Consider the following 23,096-nt stretch of genomic DNA (forward strand, 5'->3'; position numbering starts at 1 on the left):
CTTGGGCAAGTAACTTAAATTGTCTCTCTATATATACTTTCCTCATTTGCAAATTTAAAGGGTTGAACCTGATTGTCTCTGCTGTTCCTTTCACTTTTAAGGATCATGGATTTAGAATTAAAAGGAATCTTAGAAGTCTACTAGGCCAACCCTTTTGTTTCACAATTGGAGAAACTGGGACCAAAGAGTTAATTGCTTTGTCCAGAATTTGATGACTATTAAATCCTATGATTTGATCACCCAGAACAAAAGGGAAATAAGAATCCCAGCCCTATAACTTAGATGACCAAACCCACCATCCTTAAGCAGAACATTTATCTGCATCTAACACCTCAAATGGGAGCTATCTGGGAAAGATGCACTGTAAATCCATGCCTTATGACGGGTAATGTGAATCTTTAATATGGGTAGGGAAAATACCCAATATAGAGATTGAACCCATGACTCTGCTATTACCAGTGGAGTCACCAGCCACTAGGACAGACCTCCAAGGCAGAGAAAGATGGCTGAGCAAATGCACCTTTGGGGAATTAGACTTCTCTCAAGTCAAGAGAGAGAAGTCAGGTGATAAAGTGTATCGAGTGTAGGGCCTGGAATCAGGAAGGCCTGGGTTCAAATCTGACCTCAGACACTTAGCTATGTGATCCTGAACAAGTCACAATCCATTTTGCCTCAGTTTTCTCATCTGTAAAAACACATGGAGAAGGAAAAGGCAAACTACTCTGGTATTTCTGGCAAGAAAAGCCCAAATGAGGTCACAAAAAAAATCAAATATAAATGGAACAAGACAACAATAACAACCAGTCAGGAGAGTAAAATGCCCATAATGCTTAGGTTAAGGGTGTATGCTGAAATACTACTACTGGATTTGTACCCCAAAGAGATAATAGTGAAAAATGTGTGCATAAAAATATTCATAGTGGCACTTTGTGGTGGCAAAAATTGGAAAATGAGGGGGTGTCCCTCGATTGGAGAATGACTGAACAAATTGTGGTATCTGATGGTGATGGAATATTATTGTGCTTTAAGGAATGATGATCTGGAGGAATTCCATGTGAACTGGAAGAACCTGAATGAACTGATGCAGAGTGAGAGGAGCAGAACCAAAAGAACATTGTACATAGAAAGTGAAACACTGTGGAACTGTCCAATGTAATGCACTTTACTACTTGTAGCAATACAATGATCCAGAACAACCCCAAAGGACTTATGAGAAAGGATACTATCCTCAATGAGAGAAAGAACTGTGGGAGTAGAAACACTGAAGAAAAACAAATGGCTTATCACTTGTGTATGAATTGGGGTTTTGATTTTAAAATATTTCTCTATTGCAAAAATGAATAATAATACATAATATTGATTCTAAGGTAGAAGGCAACGAGAAAGAAAGAAAGAAAGAAAGAAAGAAAGAAAGAAAGAAAGAAAGAAAGAAAGAAAGAAAGAAAGAAAGAAAGAAAGAAAGAAAGAAAGAAAGAAAGAAAGAAAGAAAGAAAGAAAGAAAGAAAGAAAGAAAGAAAGAAAGAAAGAAAGAAAGAAAGAAAGAAAGAAAGAAAGAAAGAAAGAAAGAAAGAAAGAAAGAAAGAAAGAAAGAAAGAAAGAAAGAAAGAAACTTATTTTATGTACCTGAAAAGTGAGCTATTAAACTAAGGCTAGGTAGTGCAGTAGATAAAGCACCAGACTTGGAGTCAGAAAGACCCAAATTCAAATCTAGCCTCAGACACAGTGGCTGTGTGACCCTGGGCAAATCATTTAACCTTGTTTGGCTCAGTTTCCTCATCTGTAAAATGAGCTGAAGAAGGAAATGGCAAACCACTCCAGTGTCTTTGCCAAGAAAACTCCAAATGGGATCCTAAGGAGTCAGACATGATTGAAACAACTGAACAAGAGAGCATATGATTCTATGTTGCCAAAGGAGAAAGAGGAAAAAAAAGACAAAAGGAATGTGTTTTCTCTCCAAAAAAAAAAAACAACAACCAAAAAAAAACTTTTTAAAAGTGGATTTCCTTTTCCTGGAGCAAAGACTTCGTTGTGTAGTAGATGAATAGAGACTTTGGTTCTCCTATAATTATCCCTGTTCTCATCAGACTAATGGACCCAGAGAGGAATGGTCCATCATCACCAAGTCTCTTCATTCAGATGTCTGGTAGGAGGGATGGATGTCAATTCCCAGAATTCTCTTTACCAATTCACTCAGTCGATGCCTCCGAGGATCCATAAACTCAGAGGGTCTGTTTACATAAAATCCAACTTCAGCTAGAAGAAACTATGGCAGCCCTTCCAGGCACATGAACAGCAGGCCACCATATGTTTCTTACCCACAGAAAGGAGATTGCCAACAGCTCACCCGTACCTCTTTAGGGATCTGTAAGGCAAAGAGAAAGAAAGACCAGGTGATCCAAGGGTTCCAAACACTTTTCCTTAAATACCCAGGCCAAGGGGCAGCTGAGTGACAGGTAGATTGAGAGCCAGGTCTAGAGATAGGAAATCCTGGGTTCAAATCTGGCCTCTGACCCTTCCTAGCTGGATGACCCTGAACAAGTCACTTGACTCCCATTGCCTAGCCCTTACCACTCTTCTGCCTTGGAACCAATACACAGGATTGATTCTAAGATCAAAGGTAAAGGGTTTTTTAAAATAATAATTATTATTATATTTATTAGAAGGGTAATATTATGGATTCTTCTTTAGGGATTACTGAGTAAAGTGGGAAAGGGAAGAAATAGTGGGTTAGAGAAGTCTGAAACAATTGGGTTAGGGAACAGAAGAGTCTTCTCTAAAGATGGCACCTTTCTCATATTATTAAGTTCCTCATGAGTAGGAATTGTTACATTTACCATATTTATATTCCTAGTGTCTACATAAGGTACTTGATACATAGTAGGTACTTGATAAATAATTGCTGATGCTTGTTTTTTAGTTATGAAGGATTATATTTTCTTTTTAAAAATCTATATATATACTTTTATAATTTCATGCCATATTACAAGTGATATTTTATACAAACACATTCATAAATGCCTACACATAGAGAAATATATATATATATATATATACATATATATGTCCCAATTGATTGGCTTCAATTTTAAATTTTTTTATTTTTTATTTATATACATATAAATATAAATATATATACATATACATATATATATATATTTGCCATTGTTACATGATTCTTGATGTCTTCCCTCCCCCCCCCCCCGGAGATAGCAAGCAATTTGATTTTTTTTAACCCTTACTTTCTGACTTAGAACTTAATATCAGTTCCAAGATAAAAGAATGATAAGGATTAAGCAACAGAGGTTGTGACTTGCCCAAGATCACACAGCTAGAGAGTATCTGAGGCCAGATTTGAACCCAGAACTTCCTAGCTCTGGGTCTGACTCACAATCCACTGAGCTATCGAGCTGCCCCTGTTGATTGATTTATGAAATATTCCCTGCCTTGGAAATGTTCTTCTAGTGTCCTAAATCAAAGATCTCCAACACTTTGGGTGAGTCCCTTGTGATAGCTTATGGGACAATATAGACAAGTTGCACAGTTAGTAAATAAATGTTTATTAAGAACATACCTAGAGGGTAGTTGGGTGGCTCAGGGGACAGAGAGCCAGTCCTGGAGACAGGCAGTTCTGGGTTCAAATATGGCCTCAAATATTCCTAGTTGTGTGACCTTGGGCAAGTCACTTAGCCCCAATTGCCCAGCTCTTACTGCTCTTCTGCCTTGGAACTGATACCCAGTATTGATTCTAAGTCAGAAGGTAAAGGCTATTAGAGATAGAAAGAGAAGCTTCCTTAAATGGACTTGGGAAGCAGGTTACCTCCACAGAGAACCCAAGAAAGGCTAAAGAAAATCAGTCAGAGTTAACTGCCCCTCATGCCTGTCTTGCCTCCCAGACTGCCAGGGCAGGCAGAGCTTGTTGCTAAGGTAGAAAACAGTCATTTCCATATGATGCGTCGCCATCTGCTCACAGCTTAAAACAATTACAACTGAAATAAGGTGGGGGGGAGGAGAGGAAGAGCCTCATTCATTCATTCTTTCATTCATTCAGCAAACATTTACTAAGCACACTGGGCTAGGTAGGAAGATGATTCCTCTGTCCTCAGAGTTGACAATCTAATAGCATCTAGAAGAGAGAAAAAACCCTCTGGTTCTCATGTGTGAGAAACTCCTTCCTTCAGACTTTAATTTGCTATTGACCAAGTTAAGCAGAGTAGGTACAAAGGATGCACAGAAGGAAGAGATCTAAGAAATCATTTTGTCTCCCCCTATCATTTTTGAGAGGTAGGATGGTCCAGTGGATAAAACAATAGCCTTGGAGTTGAGAACTGGCCTTGAATCCTCCTCAAACACTCAGTGGCTGTGTGATCCCACCTAGAAAGCCACAATTTCTGTGAGCCTCGATTGTCTCATATGTAAAATAGAGCTAATAATAGCTCCTACCTCATAGGGTTGTTAGACTCAAGAGTACTAAGGTGCATAAAATGCTTTTAAAATACAAGCTATTATCATTATTACAGATGAGGAACTTTGAAACCAAAAAGTGTTTAAAGATTTGTCCAGGATCATACAGGTAGAGTTACGATTTAAACCCAGGACTTCTGACTGCAAAATCCAATTCTCTTTCCACTGCCCACCCTCCTCTAACACACAGAAGAATATTCAACATACTTACCCTGAAAACAAGGACCTAGAACTCCACTCTACTTCTAACATCTGTTACTCTGAGTATGTCACTCCTCAATTCAAGAATCTTCATTGGACCAAAGAGATAATAAAAAGGAGGAATGGACCTACTTGTTCAAAAATATTTATAGCAGCTCTTTTTGGGGTGACAAAGATTTGGAGATTATAGGGATGTCCATCAATTGAAGAATGGCTGAACAAATTATGGTATATGAAGGTGATGGTATACTTTTGTGCTATAAGGAATGACAAGCAGGATGATTTCAAAAAAAAAAGAAAAGCTGGAAAGATCTACATGAACTGATGCAGAGTGAAATAAGCAGAACCAGGAGAACATTGTACATGGTATCGGCAATATTGTATGATGATCAGCTGTGGAAACTTGGCTACTCTTGGCAACGCAATGATCTGAGAATCCTGAAAGATTTATGATGGGGAATGCCATCCACCTCCAAAGAAAGAACTGTTGGAGTCAGATGGCTGTGGATCAAAGCATACTATCTTACACATCCGTGCATTTATGGTTTTAATTGGGGGTTTTGGTTTTGTATGAATTTTCTCTTACAGCAACGACCAATATGGAAATGTGTTTTGCATGATAGTGAAAAGAAAAGAGAAGAAAAGAAAAGAAGTGAAGAGAAAAAAGAAATTTAAAGAAAAAAATGAATCTTCATTGGAGAGGCAGCTTAGGTGGCTCAGTGGATTGAGAGCCAGACCTAAAAGTGAAAAGTCCTAGGTTCATTTTTTACCTTAGACACTTCCTAACTGTATGACCATGGACAAGTCACTTGACCCCCATTGCCTAGCCCTTTCTACAGTTCTGCCTTGGAACCAGTACACAGTGTTGACTCTAAGATAGAAAGTAAGGATTAAAAAATAATAATAATAATAAAATAATCTTCATCAGGTAATTGGGAAAAAATTCAAAAGTGAAAAAAAATCTTCATTGGCTCTCCATTGTCTACCAAATAAAGTATAAATTTCTGATCCCAGATTTTTCACATTCTGACTCTAACATGCCTTTCCAACTTTAGCTCATATCATTACTTCCTTTCCCTAACCTTACTTTACAACCTACCTCGACTTCCCAACCTGCCTACCTTGTTCTATTGTCTCCTATCTCCACTCCTTTCCACACAGTCCTCCATGTTTGAAACTGGCTCCTGCACCATCACCACCCACCATAGTCCATTGCAGTGCCTCTTATTCTTCAAGGTGCCACCTTCTCTGAGAAGACTTCTCTGCCCCCACGAGAAAGTATTCTCTTTCTCCTCCAATTTCTCATGGCATTTAGCCTAGAACCCCTCCTTTGTGCCCACAAATGTCACTCCTATATCCTAATAAGTTGTTTTTAAATCTCCCCTTCCCCATACATTTCTGGGATCTTTCATAGCAGAAGCTAAAAGGTTACATAACCATAGAAGAAGAGCTGGAAGGATCTTCAGCATCCTAGTCCAGATCTCTGATTTTACTGATTTACAGATGAGGAAACTGAGCAGCTGAGGCCCAAGGTGGTTGAATGACTCTTTGAAGGTAATACTATCAGAGGTAGGATTGGAACCTGGGTCCTCTTTCTCCAGAACCGGTATTCTTTTCAATGAATCATGCTGCCTTCATCCACCTTTGCCTCCCCAGCATCTTACTCACTGTAAGTGCTTACTAAACATTTCTTGGATTTAACTACATGCAACCAATGTGCTGTCCTTGCACCACAAGTAAATCTTCCTTTGAGGATTCAATCCCTAAAGTGCTGTATGAACAGCATACTGGGTCAGGCTGCCCCTTAAGCCATTTTTTCCAGGAATGTGTAATTCATACCTCTTCTCCAGGTCTCTCTGGATACTTTCCTAACTAAAATAACTATGTCTGCACTGCCCCCATCTCTCTCTCTTGCTCCAGCCTCTGCAAAGTAATGGCACCTGGGGAGATAAATTGAGAGGACTTGGCAGCCCTCTTCTTAAAGTTACAGAGCACATTGTCAACACACATTAAATCTGCCCAGAAAAGTAGCTCAGAAGGAACTAAGCTGGGCAGGTGGGGTGTATCCCTTGGCACAAGTCCTGTTTAGGGAGACATGGAGGCCCTACCTTCACTGGTCTCTGCTGATGGATAGAAAAAGACAGCTATCTTTGAAGTACAGATTCAGCAATGAAAACAGGCAGGCAAGCTTGGCATGGAGCATTTGGCACCATAGAACCCAGAGAGCTGGGAACAGCCATACAAATGTTGTTGGCCTCAGGGGGAAATTCTAGTGAACTCCATCAGTGTCAGATGCTCAACCTCAAAGGAAGATTCCATTTTGCAGGCAATTGGAGTATAGAAGGCAGATGCATAGGACAAAATATGGTGCATGCTGGACAGAAAAGAATATTGCATCCCCCCTCCCTCCCAGAAAAACACATCTGGCTTTTGAAACTCTTTTCTCTTCTTCAGAGACTCAGTACTACAGATAAAGGAAACTCTAGTCATGAAGGAAAGGACCCTATAATATACATCAAAAGAATCATGGTGGTTTATGCACCAGGAGGAATTCAACACATCCATAACAAGTCATGATCATTCCCTAAAAAACAATACCACCACCCCTTCTGAAGGTCCCTAATCCCCTCCCTATCTTTGTAATTTATCATATCAGTAATGGGGTGCCTCTGAAGTTACTTTAGCATGGCAGTAACATGGTCAGACTCATGCTTTAGGAATAACAATTGGGAAGTAATATAGAAAGTGAGTTGGAAAGGAGAGAAACTAAAAATGGTAGGCCAGTTGGGCAGGTATGAGCCCAGGAAGAGCTCATTCAGGCCTCAATGAGGATGATCCTCCCTTTATTAAACATGTCTGCCAGTTTCAGATATGCTGCATTCTGAATGGCACACAACTCTATATCACCTCCATTGTGATAAAGGGAGGAGACAAGGGGAAAGGGCGGCTAGGTGGTAAAGTGGATAGAGTGCCCAGCCTAGAGTCAGGAGGACTCATCTTCCTGAGTCTGGCCTCAAGTACTTACTAGCTGTGTAACTCTGAGCAAGTCACTTAACCTGATTTCCCTTGGTTTCCTTATTTGTATAATGAGCTAGAGAAGGAAATGGCAAACCACTCTGGTGTCTTTGCCAAGAAAACCCCAAATAGAGTCAGGAAGAGCTGGGTATAACTTAAAATGACTGAACGACAAAGAAGAAATATAGGAAAATTGCTGCGAAAATCTGAGCGGGAGAGATCACTCACTGAGGTGTCAAGAGTACTTTTTTTAAACCCTTACTTTCCATCTTAGAATCAATACTGTGTATTGGTTCTATGTCAGAAGAGTGGTAAGAGCTGGGCAAGGGGAGTTGAATGACTTGCCAAGGATCATACAGCTAGGAAGTGTCTGAGACCAGAACAGAACCCAGGACCTCCCATCTCTAGTCCTGCCTTTCTCTCCAGAGCCACCTAACTGCCTCCCAGAATTTGTTTTTTTTTTTAATTGGTGGCACCTGAGTTGGGTCTTGAAAGGAGAAACCTCATGAAACTGATGCTGGTGGTCAAAGTAAGGAAATCCATTCTAGTATGCTGATGCTTAGCCTCAAAGAGAGAGAGCAAAGACATAGTAGTGGAAAGGGCAGCATGCTTTGGATGAAAGTACATGAAAGAGAATCATATAGGATGACACTAGAAAGTACCTTCTAGACAAATGTGGATGTCATTGAATGCCAGGATCAAGAAATTACATTTTATTTTGTAAGTGATGAAGATATACTGAAAGTTTTGAATCAAAGAGTATGAAGCCTGCTTAGACAGTGGCATAAAAGTTGCATTGGAAAAGGAACATATCCTGAAAGACTAATAGCAACATAGCAGTCTAAGTGAGAAGAAAATGGGCCATAAACAAACAGGGGCAGAGTGAAAATGGACAGAATGTTACAACTGGAGTTACCGGATATTATTTAAGTCCCAGCTCTACTGCTCACTACCATTGCAGCCTCAGGCAAGTCATTTTCCTTTTTTGGGTCTCCTCTATCAAATTAAAAGGTTGCACTCTATTGTTATTGTTCCAATCATGTCCAACTCTTCATTACCCCATTTGGAATTTTCTTGGTGAAGACACTGGATTAATTTGCCATTTTTTCTCCTGCTTATTTCACAGATGAGGAAACTGAGGTAAACAGGGTGAAGTGACTTGACCAGGGTCACACAGCAAGAAAATGTCTGGAGCTGAATGTGATCTGAAGTCTTCTTGACTTTAAGCCTAGCACTCTATCCACTGCACCACCTAGCTGCCCAAGGGGCTGAACCAGATTGCTTCTAAATTCCCTCCCAGGTCTAAATCTATGTAATAAAAGATATATGCCCTGGGAATTGAGAGGATATGGATGTTAGATTTATTTCAGAGCTAGCTAGCATCAGCAGAACTCAGCAAATGATTGGACATGGAGGGAGGTGAAGAAGAAAAATGAACCCAAGATGACTATGAAGTTATAAGCCTATAAGTGAGGAGCAGAATGAGGATGTTATCAACAGAAATTGAGAAATTAGGGGTCAAAGCAGACTTTGAGGAGAAAAATGATAAGTTCAGTTTGGAATATTTGCCAAAGATGTTTGTTGAGTTTGTGGTACCTGCAGGACATCCAGTCGGTGACAAATAGTTGACAACTGGAAATACACAACTGAAATTCTTTGAAGAAAGTAAGGATGAGAATATAGATTTGTGGGTCAGCTTCATCAAGGTGATAATCAGTGTCGTGAAAGTAGATGATATAAGCAAAAGGAAGAATAGAAAGGTAAAAGAAGGGCATTCCTTTAAATGAGGGGAAAGAGCTAAAATCCCTTCTAAATAAATTCTATGATTTTATGGACTTTGTGCTGTTTTGAGAAAAAAAAATGTGAATTCAGTTTTAATCATGATCTGAATTACTCATTTAGTTCTATCATTTAGTAACCCTCCAATTCAGCTCGGAACCCTCTCAGTGATACCCCACTACCCAAGAAAAAGCAAATTCCCTAAACTCTCAATCAGCCACCAAAACCAAACACACAAAAAAGATCCAGAAGTTAAGAGAAATATGGAATTGGAGGTGTTATAGCATAATACTTCTCTCCTTCTGCTGGTAGATTCCAAGTTGCTCTTTTCACTTGTTAATTCACTACTAAGTTATTTCACTATTAAGCCTGGTATTTCGGGGTCCAGCCAAATGAAACGCTACTTGCCATGAGACTACTCAACAAAATTCCATTGTAACAAAACAATTGAGAAGTTCCAGGAAGCTCATTATTTTAAAAGATCCCCTTGGTAATGGGAAATTCCATATTACTCCTAACCCGAATATGCTGAGCTACTGATAGTGCTGGAAATGGTATGTTTTGGGATATCAGAAGGATAAGGATGTGGAGACTGAGATGAGGGACTGAATTCTTATCTGACTGAGCTTTCAGAACTATAGCCTGAGATCAGAGTTGGTTTCCTCTTGTGAGAACCACAGCTAGGAGGAGGCCATAAAGCGTGAGTGTGTGTGTGTGTGTGTGTGTGTGTGTGTGTGTGTGTGTGCACTTCCTTGGCAAAGACACCCTGGTGGTAGTCCAGGGACTACCACTTCTGTTCCAAGAAGCAAAACCCTACTTTCTCCTGTCTTGACTCCTGGCTTTTGGAAAAGGCTCTCTGGGGAACAGACTTACCCACAATGGTTCTTACCATGAGGCTATTCTCTACACAGAATTCCTCTTTGAATTACCCTCTATAGTAATGACTCCTTCCTACTGTCCCATCACCCTTCCCTCCCACTCCAGAAGAAAGAATTCCTTATCAGCTCTACTTTTCAGAATTCTACAGACAACAGAGCTGAAAGGACTGAATAGTCTTCCCATCTTCCTCCCTTCATTAACCTTAAAGCCTTAGTGTGGGCTGAGGCCCATCCCAGCAAAGTTGTGAGGTAGGAAGAAATATAGACTGTCCTCAATGCCCTTTGTGCATCTCTTCTCCCCAGCTTCCTAATCCTACTGGAGGAGATCACTGCCCTCATGCTCCATCAGAATCCTCCTCCTATTCAAACCCCTTATAGGGAAGGAGGAAGATATGACTAATAATTGGTGGGAAGACTGCTAAGCATGAAGTGATGTTCTTTTTCTGCATAAGGAATTTATTGAGTGGGTTCAGAGCTTCTTGGGATGGAGATACATGTGATTCCAGATATTCTTTAGGAGAAATCTGTGGACAGAGAAGCTGCAAATATGGAAGGGAAACTGATTCAATATGTCCCTGATTTCTAGCTTGCCTCCCTAGAAACTGCTAGAATGACTTGTTGGGGGGAAACTAGCCTCTGCTTCTGTCTTTCCCTGTCTCCATCTCTCTGTCTTTCTGTTCTCTTTTTCCCTTTCTTCCAACTCTTCCCTCTTCCCTCTTTTTCTCCTTTTCCCCTCTACTCACTTCTTCTCTCTCTCCCCACCTTCTTTTTCTGCTCCTCTCCCTACTGTTCCCTCTTTATATCCTCCTCCTCCTCTCTCACCTTGAACTGAACCCTTATCTTGCTCTCAGCTGAAGAGCTCCTTTGCTCTTATTTTCTGACATATTCAAATCTGTAGGACTCTAATTTTTGTTTGCTGTTCTGCTTTGCTAAACAAGTTTACTCAATATTTGTAACGGTCTTTTGTGTACCAGTGTTTGGTGAGAAGGAGCTAATCAGATGAGAGTAAACTCAAGGCAACCCTCCTCCATAAAGGGTGAACAGGGAGATGGGACTAGATGGCTCAGTGGTTGAGAACCAGGCCTGGAGATGGGAGGTCCTAGATTCAAATTTAGTCTCAGACACTTCCTACTGAGCTGTGTGAGCCTGGGCAAGTCACTTAACTCCCATGGTCTAGCCCTTACCCTGATACTGCCTTGGAATCAATACCTTGTGTTGATTTTAAGACAGAAGGAAAGGGTTGTTTTTTTTGTTTGTTTGTTTTTAAGAATAAACAGAGAAAAATCTTTGCTTCTGAACTCAGACTCAAATCCTTAGACCAGAGATATTTGAAGGGGGCAGATATATATATATATATAATTCTTGTCCTACTCCCCCCTTAGAGATTAGAGAAAAAAACACCTAGCCTGGCAGTATTCCTGGGGTCTGCCTGCTCCTACTTCCTTCCAGCCAATGTCTCTTTCTCTCCCCTAGAGGAAGGATCGACCTTCTATCTATTTGAACAACTACTTCCACTCATTTAGACAATCCATATGGACATACAAATCTTAATGATACAATAAAATCAATCACACTGACATGTAAGGGATTGGCAGTGTTTAAGAGAGGTGGTATAGTATATGTTGGTGATGGAATACTATTGTGCTAAAAGGAATAATAAAGTGGAGGAATTCCATGGAGAATGGAACAACCTCCAGGAAGTGATGCAGAGTGAGAGGAACAGAACCAGGAGAACATTGTACACAGAGACTGATACATTGTGGTACAAGAGAACGTAACGGACTTCTCCAGTAATGGCTTTACAATGTCCCTGAACAACCTGCAGCGATCTACGAGAAAAAAAAAAATTAAACTATCCTCAAGCAGAGGACAAACTGAGGGAGTAAAAACACCGAGGAAAAGCAACTGCTTGACTACAGAGGTTGAGGGGACATGATTGAGGAGAGACGCTAAATGAACACCCTAATGCAAATACCAACAACAAGGAAATGGGTTCGGAGCAAGGACACATGTGATACCCAGATGCATCACACGTCGGCTGGGGGGGGGGGAGGAAAAGAAAATGATCTGTTTCCAATGAACAATGTATGAAAATGACCAAATAAAATAATGTTTAAATTTTAAAAAAAGAGAGGTGATATATTACAGTGGAAAGAGCCCTAAATTTTGAATCCAAGAAACTGGATATGAATCCTAACTCTGCTACTTACCACCCACATCTCATCTCTATGGATTCCTCATATGCAAAAAGATGTTGGGGACAGCTAGATGGCTCAGTGGATAGAGAACCAAGCCTAGAGATGGGAGGTCCTGATTTCAAACCTGGACTCAGATGCTTCTTAGCTGTGTGACTCTGGACAAGTCACTTAACCTCAATCACCTAGCCCTTGCCCTTCTGTATTAAAGCTTTGTTACTAAGACAGAAAGTAAGGGTTTAAAGGAAAACAGAGATATAAGTGACTGCTTTCTTTGCCAGTCCAATCTAGTTCCAGCCAGATTTAATCCTTGAGCAATAGAAAAGAGGCCAGGAGATAGGCATGAAGAACTCAGACAGATCTGTTTGACCATCAAGAATTTTTTGGTGTAGACCTGAGGTTTCATTTGCATTTTTTGCAGGGGTTTTTTTGGTCATTTTAGTTATGTCCAACTCCTACTTATGCCATTGAGAGTCTTCTTTGCAATGATATTGGCATGGTTTGCTATTTCCTTCTCCTCATTTAGAGTATATGCATGCATGTTGGTGTAAGTGACAGTTAGATAATGAAATTAGTTGTTGTTCTGTTATTTTAATTATGTCCAACTCTTTGTGACCCTATTAGGGTTTTCTTGGCAAAGATATTGGAATTATTTGCCATTTCCTTCTCCAGCTGATTTTACATATAAGGAAACTGAGATAAACGGGGTTAAGTGACTTGCTCAGGGTCACACAGCTAGTGCCTAAGGCCAGATTCAAACTGAAGTCTTCCTGATTTAGACCTGCTGTTCCATCCACTGTTTCACCTTTACATTCTAGAAGAAACTTCCTAAATCAATGCAGAACTACTCTGCAACTTGTAGTCCTGGGGCACCAAGAAGGTGAGCCTTGCCCAGGGTCACAGAGCTAGTATATGACAAAGGCAGGACATGAGCCCAAGTCATCCTGACTCTGAAGCTGCTCCCATCCACTATAATAACAAAAGGAAACCAGGATTTCCAAAGGTAAACAATTCAGAGCTGGATCAAAATTACTTACAATGCTAGAAGCTAATGCATGAAAACTGTAAATTCTATGATTACAGTGGCTTTCCATTTCTGGCATGTGCAACAAAACTGGTTCCTCAATATTCTTTTGTACAAGTCCTTTCCATAGATAGATCATAAGAAGAGTCAGCCATAAGGCAAAACCTACCACACAAGGAACTAAACCCCACCTGAGACTAGGCTTTCCAGCTAAACATATTCCAGTTCTGATAAAGGGAAGAAGAAAAAAGGCACAGTCCTATTAATTCTTTGCTCTCTGGTATCATTTTGCCTGCTCCCATGCAACAGAGAATAAAAACTCCAGTACCTAGAACATGAAGCATTTCAGAATGCCCAGGGAGGTTCCTAGGGAACATGGGAGAGTTTGTAAGGAAGGCTGCTTGAGACAAAATATAACACTAATAGCCAACAAATTCGGACCAAAGATACCTAGTACCAACTCAGAGGATGAACCCAGATGTGAAGTACCTGGTAAAGGGAATAGCCAATGCTGAGCATCCCTTGTCCCATTCTCTTCTTTCTCCTGCTGTTTTTCTGCATCAGACCCAGCAGCACTGTGCAGCAGGGCTCACTTGGGTTCCCTTCATGGTGGTCATCTGCTTCATCCAATCGGATCTTGAACTGGGGGTTGGTCCAGTATGTAGCTGTGCATCACATTGATGTTTATTTGCCCCCAGGGGAAAAAAAGAAAAGAAAAAAGAAACATCAAAAAATGTCTTGGACAACTCTGTGATACAAGCATAATTCAGGTAAAGAATTCCTAGAATTTATGTTCCTGGGCATATTTGTTCAACAAAGGGGTCACATTTTCTTTTTCCTTGTGTTCATTTATAACATTCAAATGTAGTGAGAAGCAGCTTAGCACAGTGGATAGAAAGCCAGTCTTGCAATCAGGAAGACTTGAGTTCAAGCCCAACCTCTGACACACACTGTTTATGACCATTCACATGTGACCTGGTCAAGTCCCTTAACTTCTCAGTGCTCTAGGAAATTCTCTGAGATCATAACTTGCAAAGACTATGCCAGCCTATAGTGGATGGAGTATTTCCTCATCCAGAATGTTCTTTATATCAAGAAAATCCCAATTCTAGTCCTTATCCCTATCTCCTTTTCTCCTGCACTTAAATGGGAAAAGGTAGAGTCGGACAGACTAAATAAAATACCTAAAGCACCTGATCCTATGGGATACTTGACTTGATGTTTGAGGATTACCATGAAATATGATTCCCAAGTATCATGTCACCTGGAGAAAGTAACCAAAGTTTATTACATCGAATTTGTTTGGCTTGATATAGTGGAACGAATAACAGCACTAGCGTCAGAGGGCTTGGATTTCAATCTCACCTCCAACACTTGTTACCTGTGAAGCCTTAGAAAAATTACCTAACCTTCTTCAGTTTCCTCATATGTAAAATTAGCAAAGGTTAGGTTATATGGACTAACTTAGCTCTGAAGTCACCTTCCACTCTAAGTCTATGACCCTAAAAGCCAATCTTAAGAATATTTTACTAGCTTCTATTACAAACAGAAGAAATTGTGAACCAAGAAGTAAGGAGAAAAATAAAACTGTCCATTTTCTGTAAATTAGACCATTCCAAAATTCCTAATCAAATTTGGGTTTCTGAAAACAAGTAGAATTTAAATGGAAAAACCTCTCACAGAGAAGGAGAAGACAGCAGAATTTCAATGAACCACAATGATCCTCTCTCCAAAAAACCTCAGTTCTTACTGCCTATATGACTTTGGGCAAATCCAATCTGTGGACCTCAAGTTCTGGCCATTAAAAGAAGGGACTGGGGTGCAGCTGGGTGGCTCAGTGGATTGAGAGCTAGGCATAGAGACAGGAGGTCCTGGGTTCAAATCTGGCCTCAGACACTTCCTAGCTATGTGACCCTGGGCAAGTCACTTGACCCCCATTGCCTAGCCCTTACCTCTCTTCTGTCTTGGAATCAATTCCAAAATGGAAGGTAAGGGTTTAAAAAAAAAAAGAAGAAGAAGGGGTTGGACTAGATGACCTCTGAGGTTGCAGTCATCCCCAAGTTTGTTCTCTTTTGATCCTAAACCTCTGAATGCTTCTGTTTCCTGGTTTATGAAAACAGATCCAAACTCAAGGGAAGAGGAAGAATTGTCTAATATCGCCAGAGTATTTTGAATTCTCAAGATGAAAGGCGGGGTTTCAGGAAAGATGAAAATGGATGCCTACATAACTCCCTAATTAGAAGCATTTTGTGTAACAGGACTATAAAGGCAATGCCCTTTTGGCCAATAAAAACCAGGATGATTGGCATTCACGGGGTGTCACCCCAAAGAGCTTAGACCTCTGGTCACCTGGCCTATTGCATTGTTTCAATTGTCTTAGCTTTCCATTTTGCTCATGAAACATATACCTCATATACTGTGATGTCTTCTATGGCATAGAGGGAAAACTGGCAATTAAGCATATACCCCATGAAACCTCTTATTCTCCAAGGGAGTTCCTCTTCAGAGAAGAAAACTACCTGGTCAAATGGTACCTGGAGATTTTACATGTGAGAAATGAGACCCAGAAAGGGTGGGTAAGCTTTCAAAGGACCCATAAGCCCATAACAGAATCTGAATGATAGAATGAATTAAAAAAGCTTTGGCTATCATTCTTATCCTGGATCCTCAACAATTTAAGGAGTGATGCTTCTTAGCACAAGAAAATCTCCTCTTATCCTTTAGTAAGAGTTTAGTTGAACAGACCAGCAAGGAGCAAGTAGGTGGCACAGTGGATAAAATAGCAGGACTGGAGTTCTGCTAGACAGAAAAGTAAGGATTTAAAAACAATAATAATAAACTTGCAAGGTATCTGGGGATGTTCAAAAGGCATCTGCTAGTTTTCCAGACTCTTTTACTTTTTTGCTCTGCCATTAATAGTTACATGACTTTGGAGAAATCAGTTCTGATTTCTGAGCCTCAGCTCCCTCATATGTAGAATGAAGATGACCTGTAAGGTCTCCTGAAATTTTGACATTTCAAGATTCTATGATAATAATAGCACTGTTTATTGAAATTCACCTTCTAAGAATATGAAGTTACAAAAATATAATTTAAGGCAAATAACTGGATTTTTAAAAAGTGTTTATTTTAACATAATTTTTCCAATTACATATAATAACAATTTTTAATATTTCTTTTCTAAACTTTTGAGTTCCAAATTCTCTCCCTTCCTTCCTCTCCTGCTTCCCTGAATATCTCTGGATTTAAAGTTAACCATGTGTAAGCTCCAGAAGAGACAAAAATATTCTGAACAGCTCTGTATTTGCATTATTACCAATTGGCAAGAGAGAGAAATCTGTTCCTGACGTCTGGTTGGCAGGGGTATGCTAGCAATTTGTGGTATGTAGCTACCACATTCCCTCCCAACAACAGTTCTTAGCTGCCCAAATTGATCCATGCAAATTTCTGATGAGCCTCTGGGGGCTTGCTAATGGTGATCACACTCTAATATCTCCCAAATGCACTATAATCTCTGCTTTTTTGTTTGTTTACTCCTTGACAGAATTAAAGAAGGGAAATGGGCCATAAAAACAGTAAACTGGGGTGGAGTTGAGTGCTGGGGCAGGAGAAACCTGGACTGAGATCCCAAGATGGTGTCAAGTTTGGACTTTATTAGGATACATGTAATACCAGGATGTAGAGGATGCCGTGTCCAGAACCTAGAGGGAGCAGGATCCCTGCCCAGTGTGCTTACAGTCTAAATCAGGCCAACAAGGCAACATCAAAGAGAGGAAGTACATGACTTGTATTGATGAGAAGAGAGATTGTTTTCCTTCGTTCCTCTTTAGAGATGTAGAGTGAAGGGGTGCTCATTTTTCTTAAATCCTTCATCAGGTGTTGCCTCAGCTGGTTCAACCTAGGAGGAGCCTGCATACATGTTAGTTTCCTTCAAAAACTGTGAAATACAAGCTTGAGTCTCACATCCATATCAGAGTTCCCGTGTTTAGTAAGACCTGTCTAAGGTTAGTACGGAAAGAATAGCCTGCAAAGGCAAGATCCACATTCTCCCTCGCCTCTACCCCTGACTCTGGAGTATGCTGAAAGAGCTGATTAAGAGTTAGTGACTAGTGATAAACAGCATCTACTGTGCATCCTCTGTAAAGGCAGGCATTTGCTCTGCTTAGGTTCCCCCGACACACCAGCAGTGAGTAAAGCACTTTGATCTGCTGAACCAACCCCTGGCGACATGGCCATGTAATTATCGGCTAGCATTCAGATTGGCAGGTTTGGCTGTAGCGGTCAGGAGGAGATAATTAAAGTGGAGCAGGGAGGAAGAAGGGAGGGGAAGCAGTGGTGGAGGCAGAACATGAGGAGAAGCAGCAGAAGCTTTGGAAGCTAAGAGTAAGAGGCGTTTGGCAGAAAGGTTTCGTTAAAGTCGTGAATTTAGGCCAAGTCACAGAAAGTATCCAACTGACCACCATTGTCACACACACACACACACACACACACACACACACACACACACACACACACATTCTGTACCATGAAAAAAATCCTTACCCCCATAGGGATGCCGTTCCACAGTGTCTAACACCAACCATACCATTCAAAGAATGGAAATCTAAAGGCAGTCAAGCGTTAGTGCAGGAAGAACAAACCCAAATGGTGGGCTTTGAGCCTGGTCATTCTAGTGTATCTCAATCATCATCCCTTTGGTCTGTACCTGGGTAATTCTGGCAGCCCCCAGCTGTGGAGCCCCTGATCCAGCGGCCGTTGAACAGTGTCATGTTCCATTTGTGGATCTCCTCACTGGTCAAAGAGTCAGGAGACAAATTACAGATCTCCAGCCTAGAGAATTGCCTCAGGAAATCTGAAAATGACATCCTAAAGGCAAAAAGAACAGAAAGTTTCCAGAACTGGGATTGAAAATTAGCCAAATGCATCCCCTAGGGAATTAAGTCTTTTTTTTTTCCATACCTACATGACCAACAGTGGAAAAGGAAGATCCTAAAATTCAGTGACCCTAAAATTTGTTTCTAACAACCCTAGCCTTTCTCTAAAAGCCATGCTTTCCCCAAGAGGTAGAGTGGCACTGTCTGATAAGCTAAATATTAACAATACTACAAGGAATTCTCTTTAATTTCTTTGACTGTGGAGAAACCATAATGATTTCTCCTTTTTTCTTCTTTTCCCAGTTAGTATAGTATTTGACTTTTTCAAAGAAAGGGCCACCTAGAAAAACTGGACAACATTTAGTCTAGCCTTTTCTTGATCTCTGGGATAGATTACATCCAAACCACGCCTGAATTGAGTAACTTTTTTTTTAAGACTTCCAAGGATGGAGATGCTTCAGCGTCCTTCATGAGAGACAATGTGTACTTAGGCAAGGAAATATTAGATAACATATAAGGCAGGAAAGGCTCTAGCATCTGGGTAATCAGGATGGGACCCCCTCCCATAGTAGGTGATGCTTTAGCTGAGTCCTGAGAAAAAGCCAAGGATTCCAAGAGGTAGGGGTAAAGACAGAAAGCATTCCACGAATGAAAAGGCAAGGATTTGGAAGATGGAGCAAGTAGATCAATATGGCTGGATTCTATATCCCACCAGAGAAGATGTAAGTTGCTCACATTTTGTCAGTAAACTAAATTGTTGTGTTTTTTTTTTAATCTTTACCTTTTGTCTTGGAATCAATACTAAGTACCAATTCCAAGGCAAAAGAATACATGGTAAGGGCTGAGCAATTGAGGTTAAGGGACTTGTCCACAGTGACAAAGCTAGGAAGTGTTTGAGGCCATATTTGAATCCAGATCCTCCTCTCTCTAGGCTAGTTCTCTATTCACCCAGCCACCTACCTGCCCCAGTACACTAAGTTTTTAAGGACTTGCCCTTGGAATCCATGAGGTATACTGAATGCAACAGTAATTTGTGATGAAATTGTTACATTTTGCAGTTAAGGAAAATGATGTTTCATCATTTATTTGCCCCAAGGTAGCCTAGAGGGCTGGTGGCTAACCAAGGACTTAGATCTCTTGGTTTTGATGTGTCAAATTATAGCAGGGGAATAATCAGATTTGTGCAAAAGAGGGAAGGAAAACAAGGGTCTTCACTGTATTATTACTGATTTATATAAGGAAACAACTCTTAGGAGCATCAGATTCCTTCCGGATTTCCTTCCGTTTGCTTCACCACAAAATTAGGTCAAGGAAACCTATGGCCCAAGGAATGGTCCATCCAAAGAACAAGGGAAAACTTCTCACCAAAACTCTCCATCTTCAGCTTTCTTGTCCAATTCTTTCTTCTGCCTGGGATCTATGTAATTCCATTCTGGGGCACTGAAAATAAAGCACAAGTCTTCCATTAGACTCCATAGCAATGAAATCTATGTTTATAGCAGGTCTCTTGGGGGCATTCACTAAACACTGACCCTGCAATGATCAAGAGCCACATAAACCCAACCTTTCCCACTGCAAGCAGACTGCTACCACAAAGAACCAGCTCAAACATGGAGAACCTTGAGTTCATTCAGAAATGAGTCTTTCAGGGTATATTTTATGAAGAAGGATGAAAGAATAAATTAAGAGAAAATAAGATATGAAATCTCCTATGTAATGTGCTTTAATGCCTCTAAGTTAAGGAACTTCAGGAATCAGCTAGTCCCGGACCCCTATTTTACAATTGTTGTCTATTGTTGATTTGCTTTACTTGTTAGGGTCTCCATCTAAGAATCAACAAAGGCCAGAGAGGTGAGATAAAGTCGGAGCAGCTGATTTATCTTCCTGCTTAAAGAGGAAACTAAAGCCTTCAAAACTAAGGGACTTACCCAAAGGTATAAATAGTAAATGGCAAGGCCCAGATTCAAACCCACATAGTCTAGCTCCAAATCCAGAAATTTTTTCCATTGTACTATTTTTGTTTGATTTTTTTTCTTATCAGTGAAAAGGATGTTAGACAGTGTTGCAGAATTACAGAATTCAAGAGCTGGAAGAGATCTCGGAAGCCATCTAGTCCAACCCATACCTGAAAGGTATTCCCTGCTATAATATACCCAATAAATGGTCACCCAGTCACTTCCTTTTTTTTTAACCCTTATCTTCTGTCTTGGAATCAATACCATAGCACAAGAGTGGTAAGGGCTAAGCAGTTAGGGTTAAGTAACTTACCCAGGGTTGCACAGCTAAGAAGTGTCTGAGGCCAGATTCAATCCCAGGACCTTCCATCTCCAAACCTGGTATTCTACCCATGGAACCATCCAGCTCCCCTACCCAGCCACTTTCTGAAGGAACTCAAGGAGGGGGAACCTATCATTCTTCTAGGTAACTCAGTACACTTTTGGACAGCTCTTATTGGTAAGAAGTTTTTCATGACATTAATATTTATGTGAGGTCAGAGTTTGGCATTTTGCATTCCTTAAACAGACAGCTCTAATATTCAATGGATAATTGATCAATTTGTGGATCATTCAATCTTCTTGCTTTGCCTACTCTTCCTTTTTTCTTATCTATCTACTCACCATTATACTTAAGTATTATTGTATATAATATTATCAGGGTATACATGTATTATTTGTTGTTGTTCAATCATTTCAGTCATGCCTGATTCTTCATGACCCCATCTGGGATTTTCTTAGCAAAGATGCTAGAGTAGATTTCCATTTCCTCTCTGGCTCATTTTATAGGTGAGGAAACTGAGGCAAACAGAATTAAGCAACTTGCCAAGGGACACATAGTAAGTGTCTGTTGGATTTGAACATGGATCTTTCTGGCTATATACCCATCACTCTATCCTCTGCGTCACTTAGCTGCCTTATATGTATTAGAGTATGTATGTTATGGTATCTATGGATATTTCTGTGTGTCTTCCCCCTCCTCCAATCTGGATTATAAATTACTTGAGAGCAAAGGCTGTATTTTAGTTAAGCTTTCTATATTCTCATCACCCAGCATGGTGATTTGCACACAGCAAATTCTTGTTGAATTGCATTGTCTTTTAGAGACTACATCTATGAATGGACAAAGTCAATGGGAGAAAGGAAAAAATAAATCAGTTCATTTCAATGTCTGCTAACAACTTTGGGGGGAAAGTTTTTTACCAAAAAAAAAATGTTTAAATTAAGTCTTGTTTGTAAGAATTATATTTAGCTCTGTTACACTTTGGATAATTAGCAATTCAAAATATTGTCAAGCTTGCCAACAGCTCTGAGATTTGCTAAACTTTAAGTGTCTAAATTTAACAGACACCCTCTAATGCAGAGGGAGTAACCCCATGACCCTAGGTTGGGGTGTAGCAGACTTTTCAAAGCTTTAATAATAATAATAACTCACATTTATGTAAGCACCTTCAGGTTCTCTAAGGGCTCTGCTCATAAAAACCCTTTAAAGCAAGTAGTATAAGTATTATCATGTCCCTTTTACAAATGGGGAAACTGAGGTTTATAACGGTTAAGTGACTTGCCACATTTAGTAAATGCTTGAGATAGGATTCAGATCGAGATCTCTTGATCTCTCCATTTCTCACATGCCCTTTACATTTTTTCATGCTACCTTGAAGCAGACAAAAAATATTTACATTGCAAATTATACTGAAGCTATGATTACAATCATTGAAGCCTTTTGAAAGGCTTAAATTGATATAGTTTCATAGAACTATGGGAGGATGGTCTAATCAACAAGCAATGGAGTTTTTTATGCAGCAGCATCTGAGGGAGAGGCAAGGCAGGGCGGTACAGGAGGGATCCTTGGTCAGAGGTACCAGTGAATACTGGCTTCTGCCCTAGGTCAAGTTGGTCAGCCTTGCTCCACTCTGATCTCTTGTGTAAATTAAAATTATTTTTTTGTGATTATAAGGCATTTATTTTTCTCTCTCTCCTACTCCTACACTCCTGAAAAACAAACCCCAATCCTGAATATTGTCAGGCAAAACAAATTTCCACATTGGCAATGTCCAAAAATGATTCTTATTCAGCGCATTGAGTCCATCACTTCCCTGTCAGGAAGTGGGGCACGCTTCGTCCTCCGGAGTCACGACTGGTCATTTTGTCGATCAGAGTCTAGGGGATGCTCGCTGGGCACCGGCTACCTTGCTGACTAAAATGGAGCTTGTTCCATTATTCAGAACTCTTCAGCCTTACAAGCATGACACTGGTTTCTAATGCATCAACACCTTGGAGCTGCCCTCAAGCGTCCCTCTCTGACTGACTCGCCTACCATTTCTACCATCAGAGAGGCCTGCCAGAGAAGAGCCTCTTTGGTCATTAATGGCTTCTGCCATGAAAGATCAATATGTGTCAGTGGTAATGAGCTAATGGAGTGAGCTCCAGGCCCATCGATCGCTGCCTGTTGTGACCAGTTGACTCCCAAGATCAAATCTCATTCTCCAAGTGCCATTTCCAATTGGTCCTCGTGGCTTTGGCCTTTGTCATACTGACCAGTTGAAAGGATCAGAGAAGAAATGATTGATTTGACCTTTGGACCACTCTGTGTTCTAGGCAGAGAACATGAAAGCTTCTGAGAGAGCCCCTTAGAGCCAGGAGTAATTCAACTGACCTGTCTGTATTTGAAATGA

At 40.4% G+C, this 23,096-nt stretch overlaps 1 protein-coding gene across 1 annotated transcript in view; it reads right to left on the reverse strand.

Annotated features, from left to right (window-relative positions):
- CAPN8 (calpain 8) overlaps positions 1–23,096 on the reverse strand; it is a 134,124-nt gene that overhangs the window by 36,990 nt on the left and 74,038 nt on the right. The window contains exons 8-11 of the mRNA XM_001367739.4: positions 19,793–19,867; positions 18,259–18,419; positions 14,043–14,218; positions 2,351–2,362 (exon numbers count right to left, since the gene is read on the reverse strand). Of these exons, the coding sequence (XP_001367776.2) occupies positions 2,351–2,362; positions 14,043–14,218; positions 18,259–18,419; positions 19,793–19,867 (424 nt within the window). The remainder of the gene's footprint in view (positions 1–2,350; positions 2,363–14,042; positions 14,219–18,258; positions 18,420–19,792; positions 19,868–23,096) is intronic.

This window comes from Monodelphis domestica, chromosome 2, assembly GCF_027887165.1.
Source record: "Monodelphis domestica isolate mMonDom1 chromosome 2, mMonDom1.pri, whole genome shotgun sequence".
Taxonomy (NCBI): Eukaryota; Metazoa; Chordata; class Mammalia; order Didelphimorphia; family Didelphidae; genus Monodelphis; species Monodelphis domestica.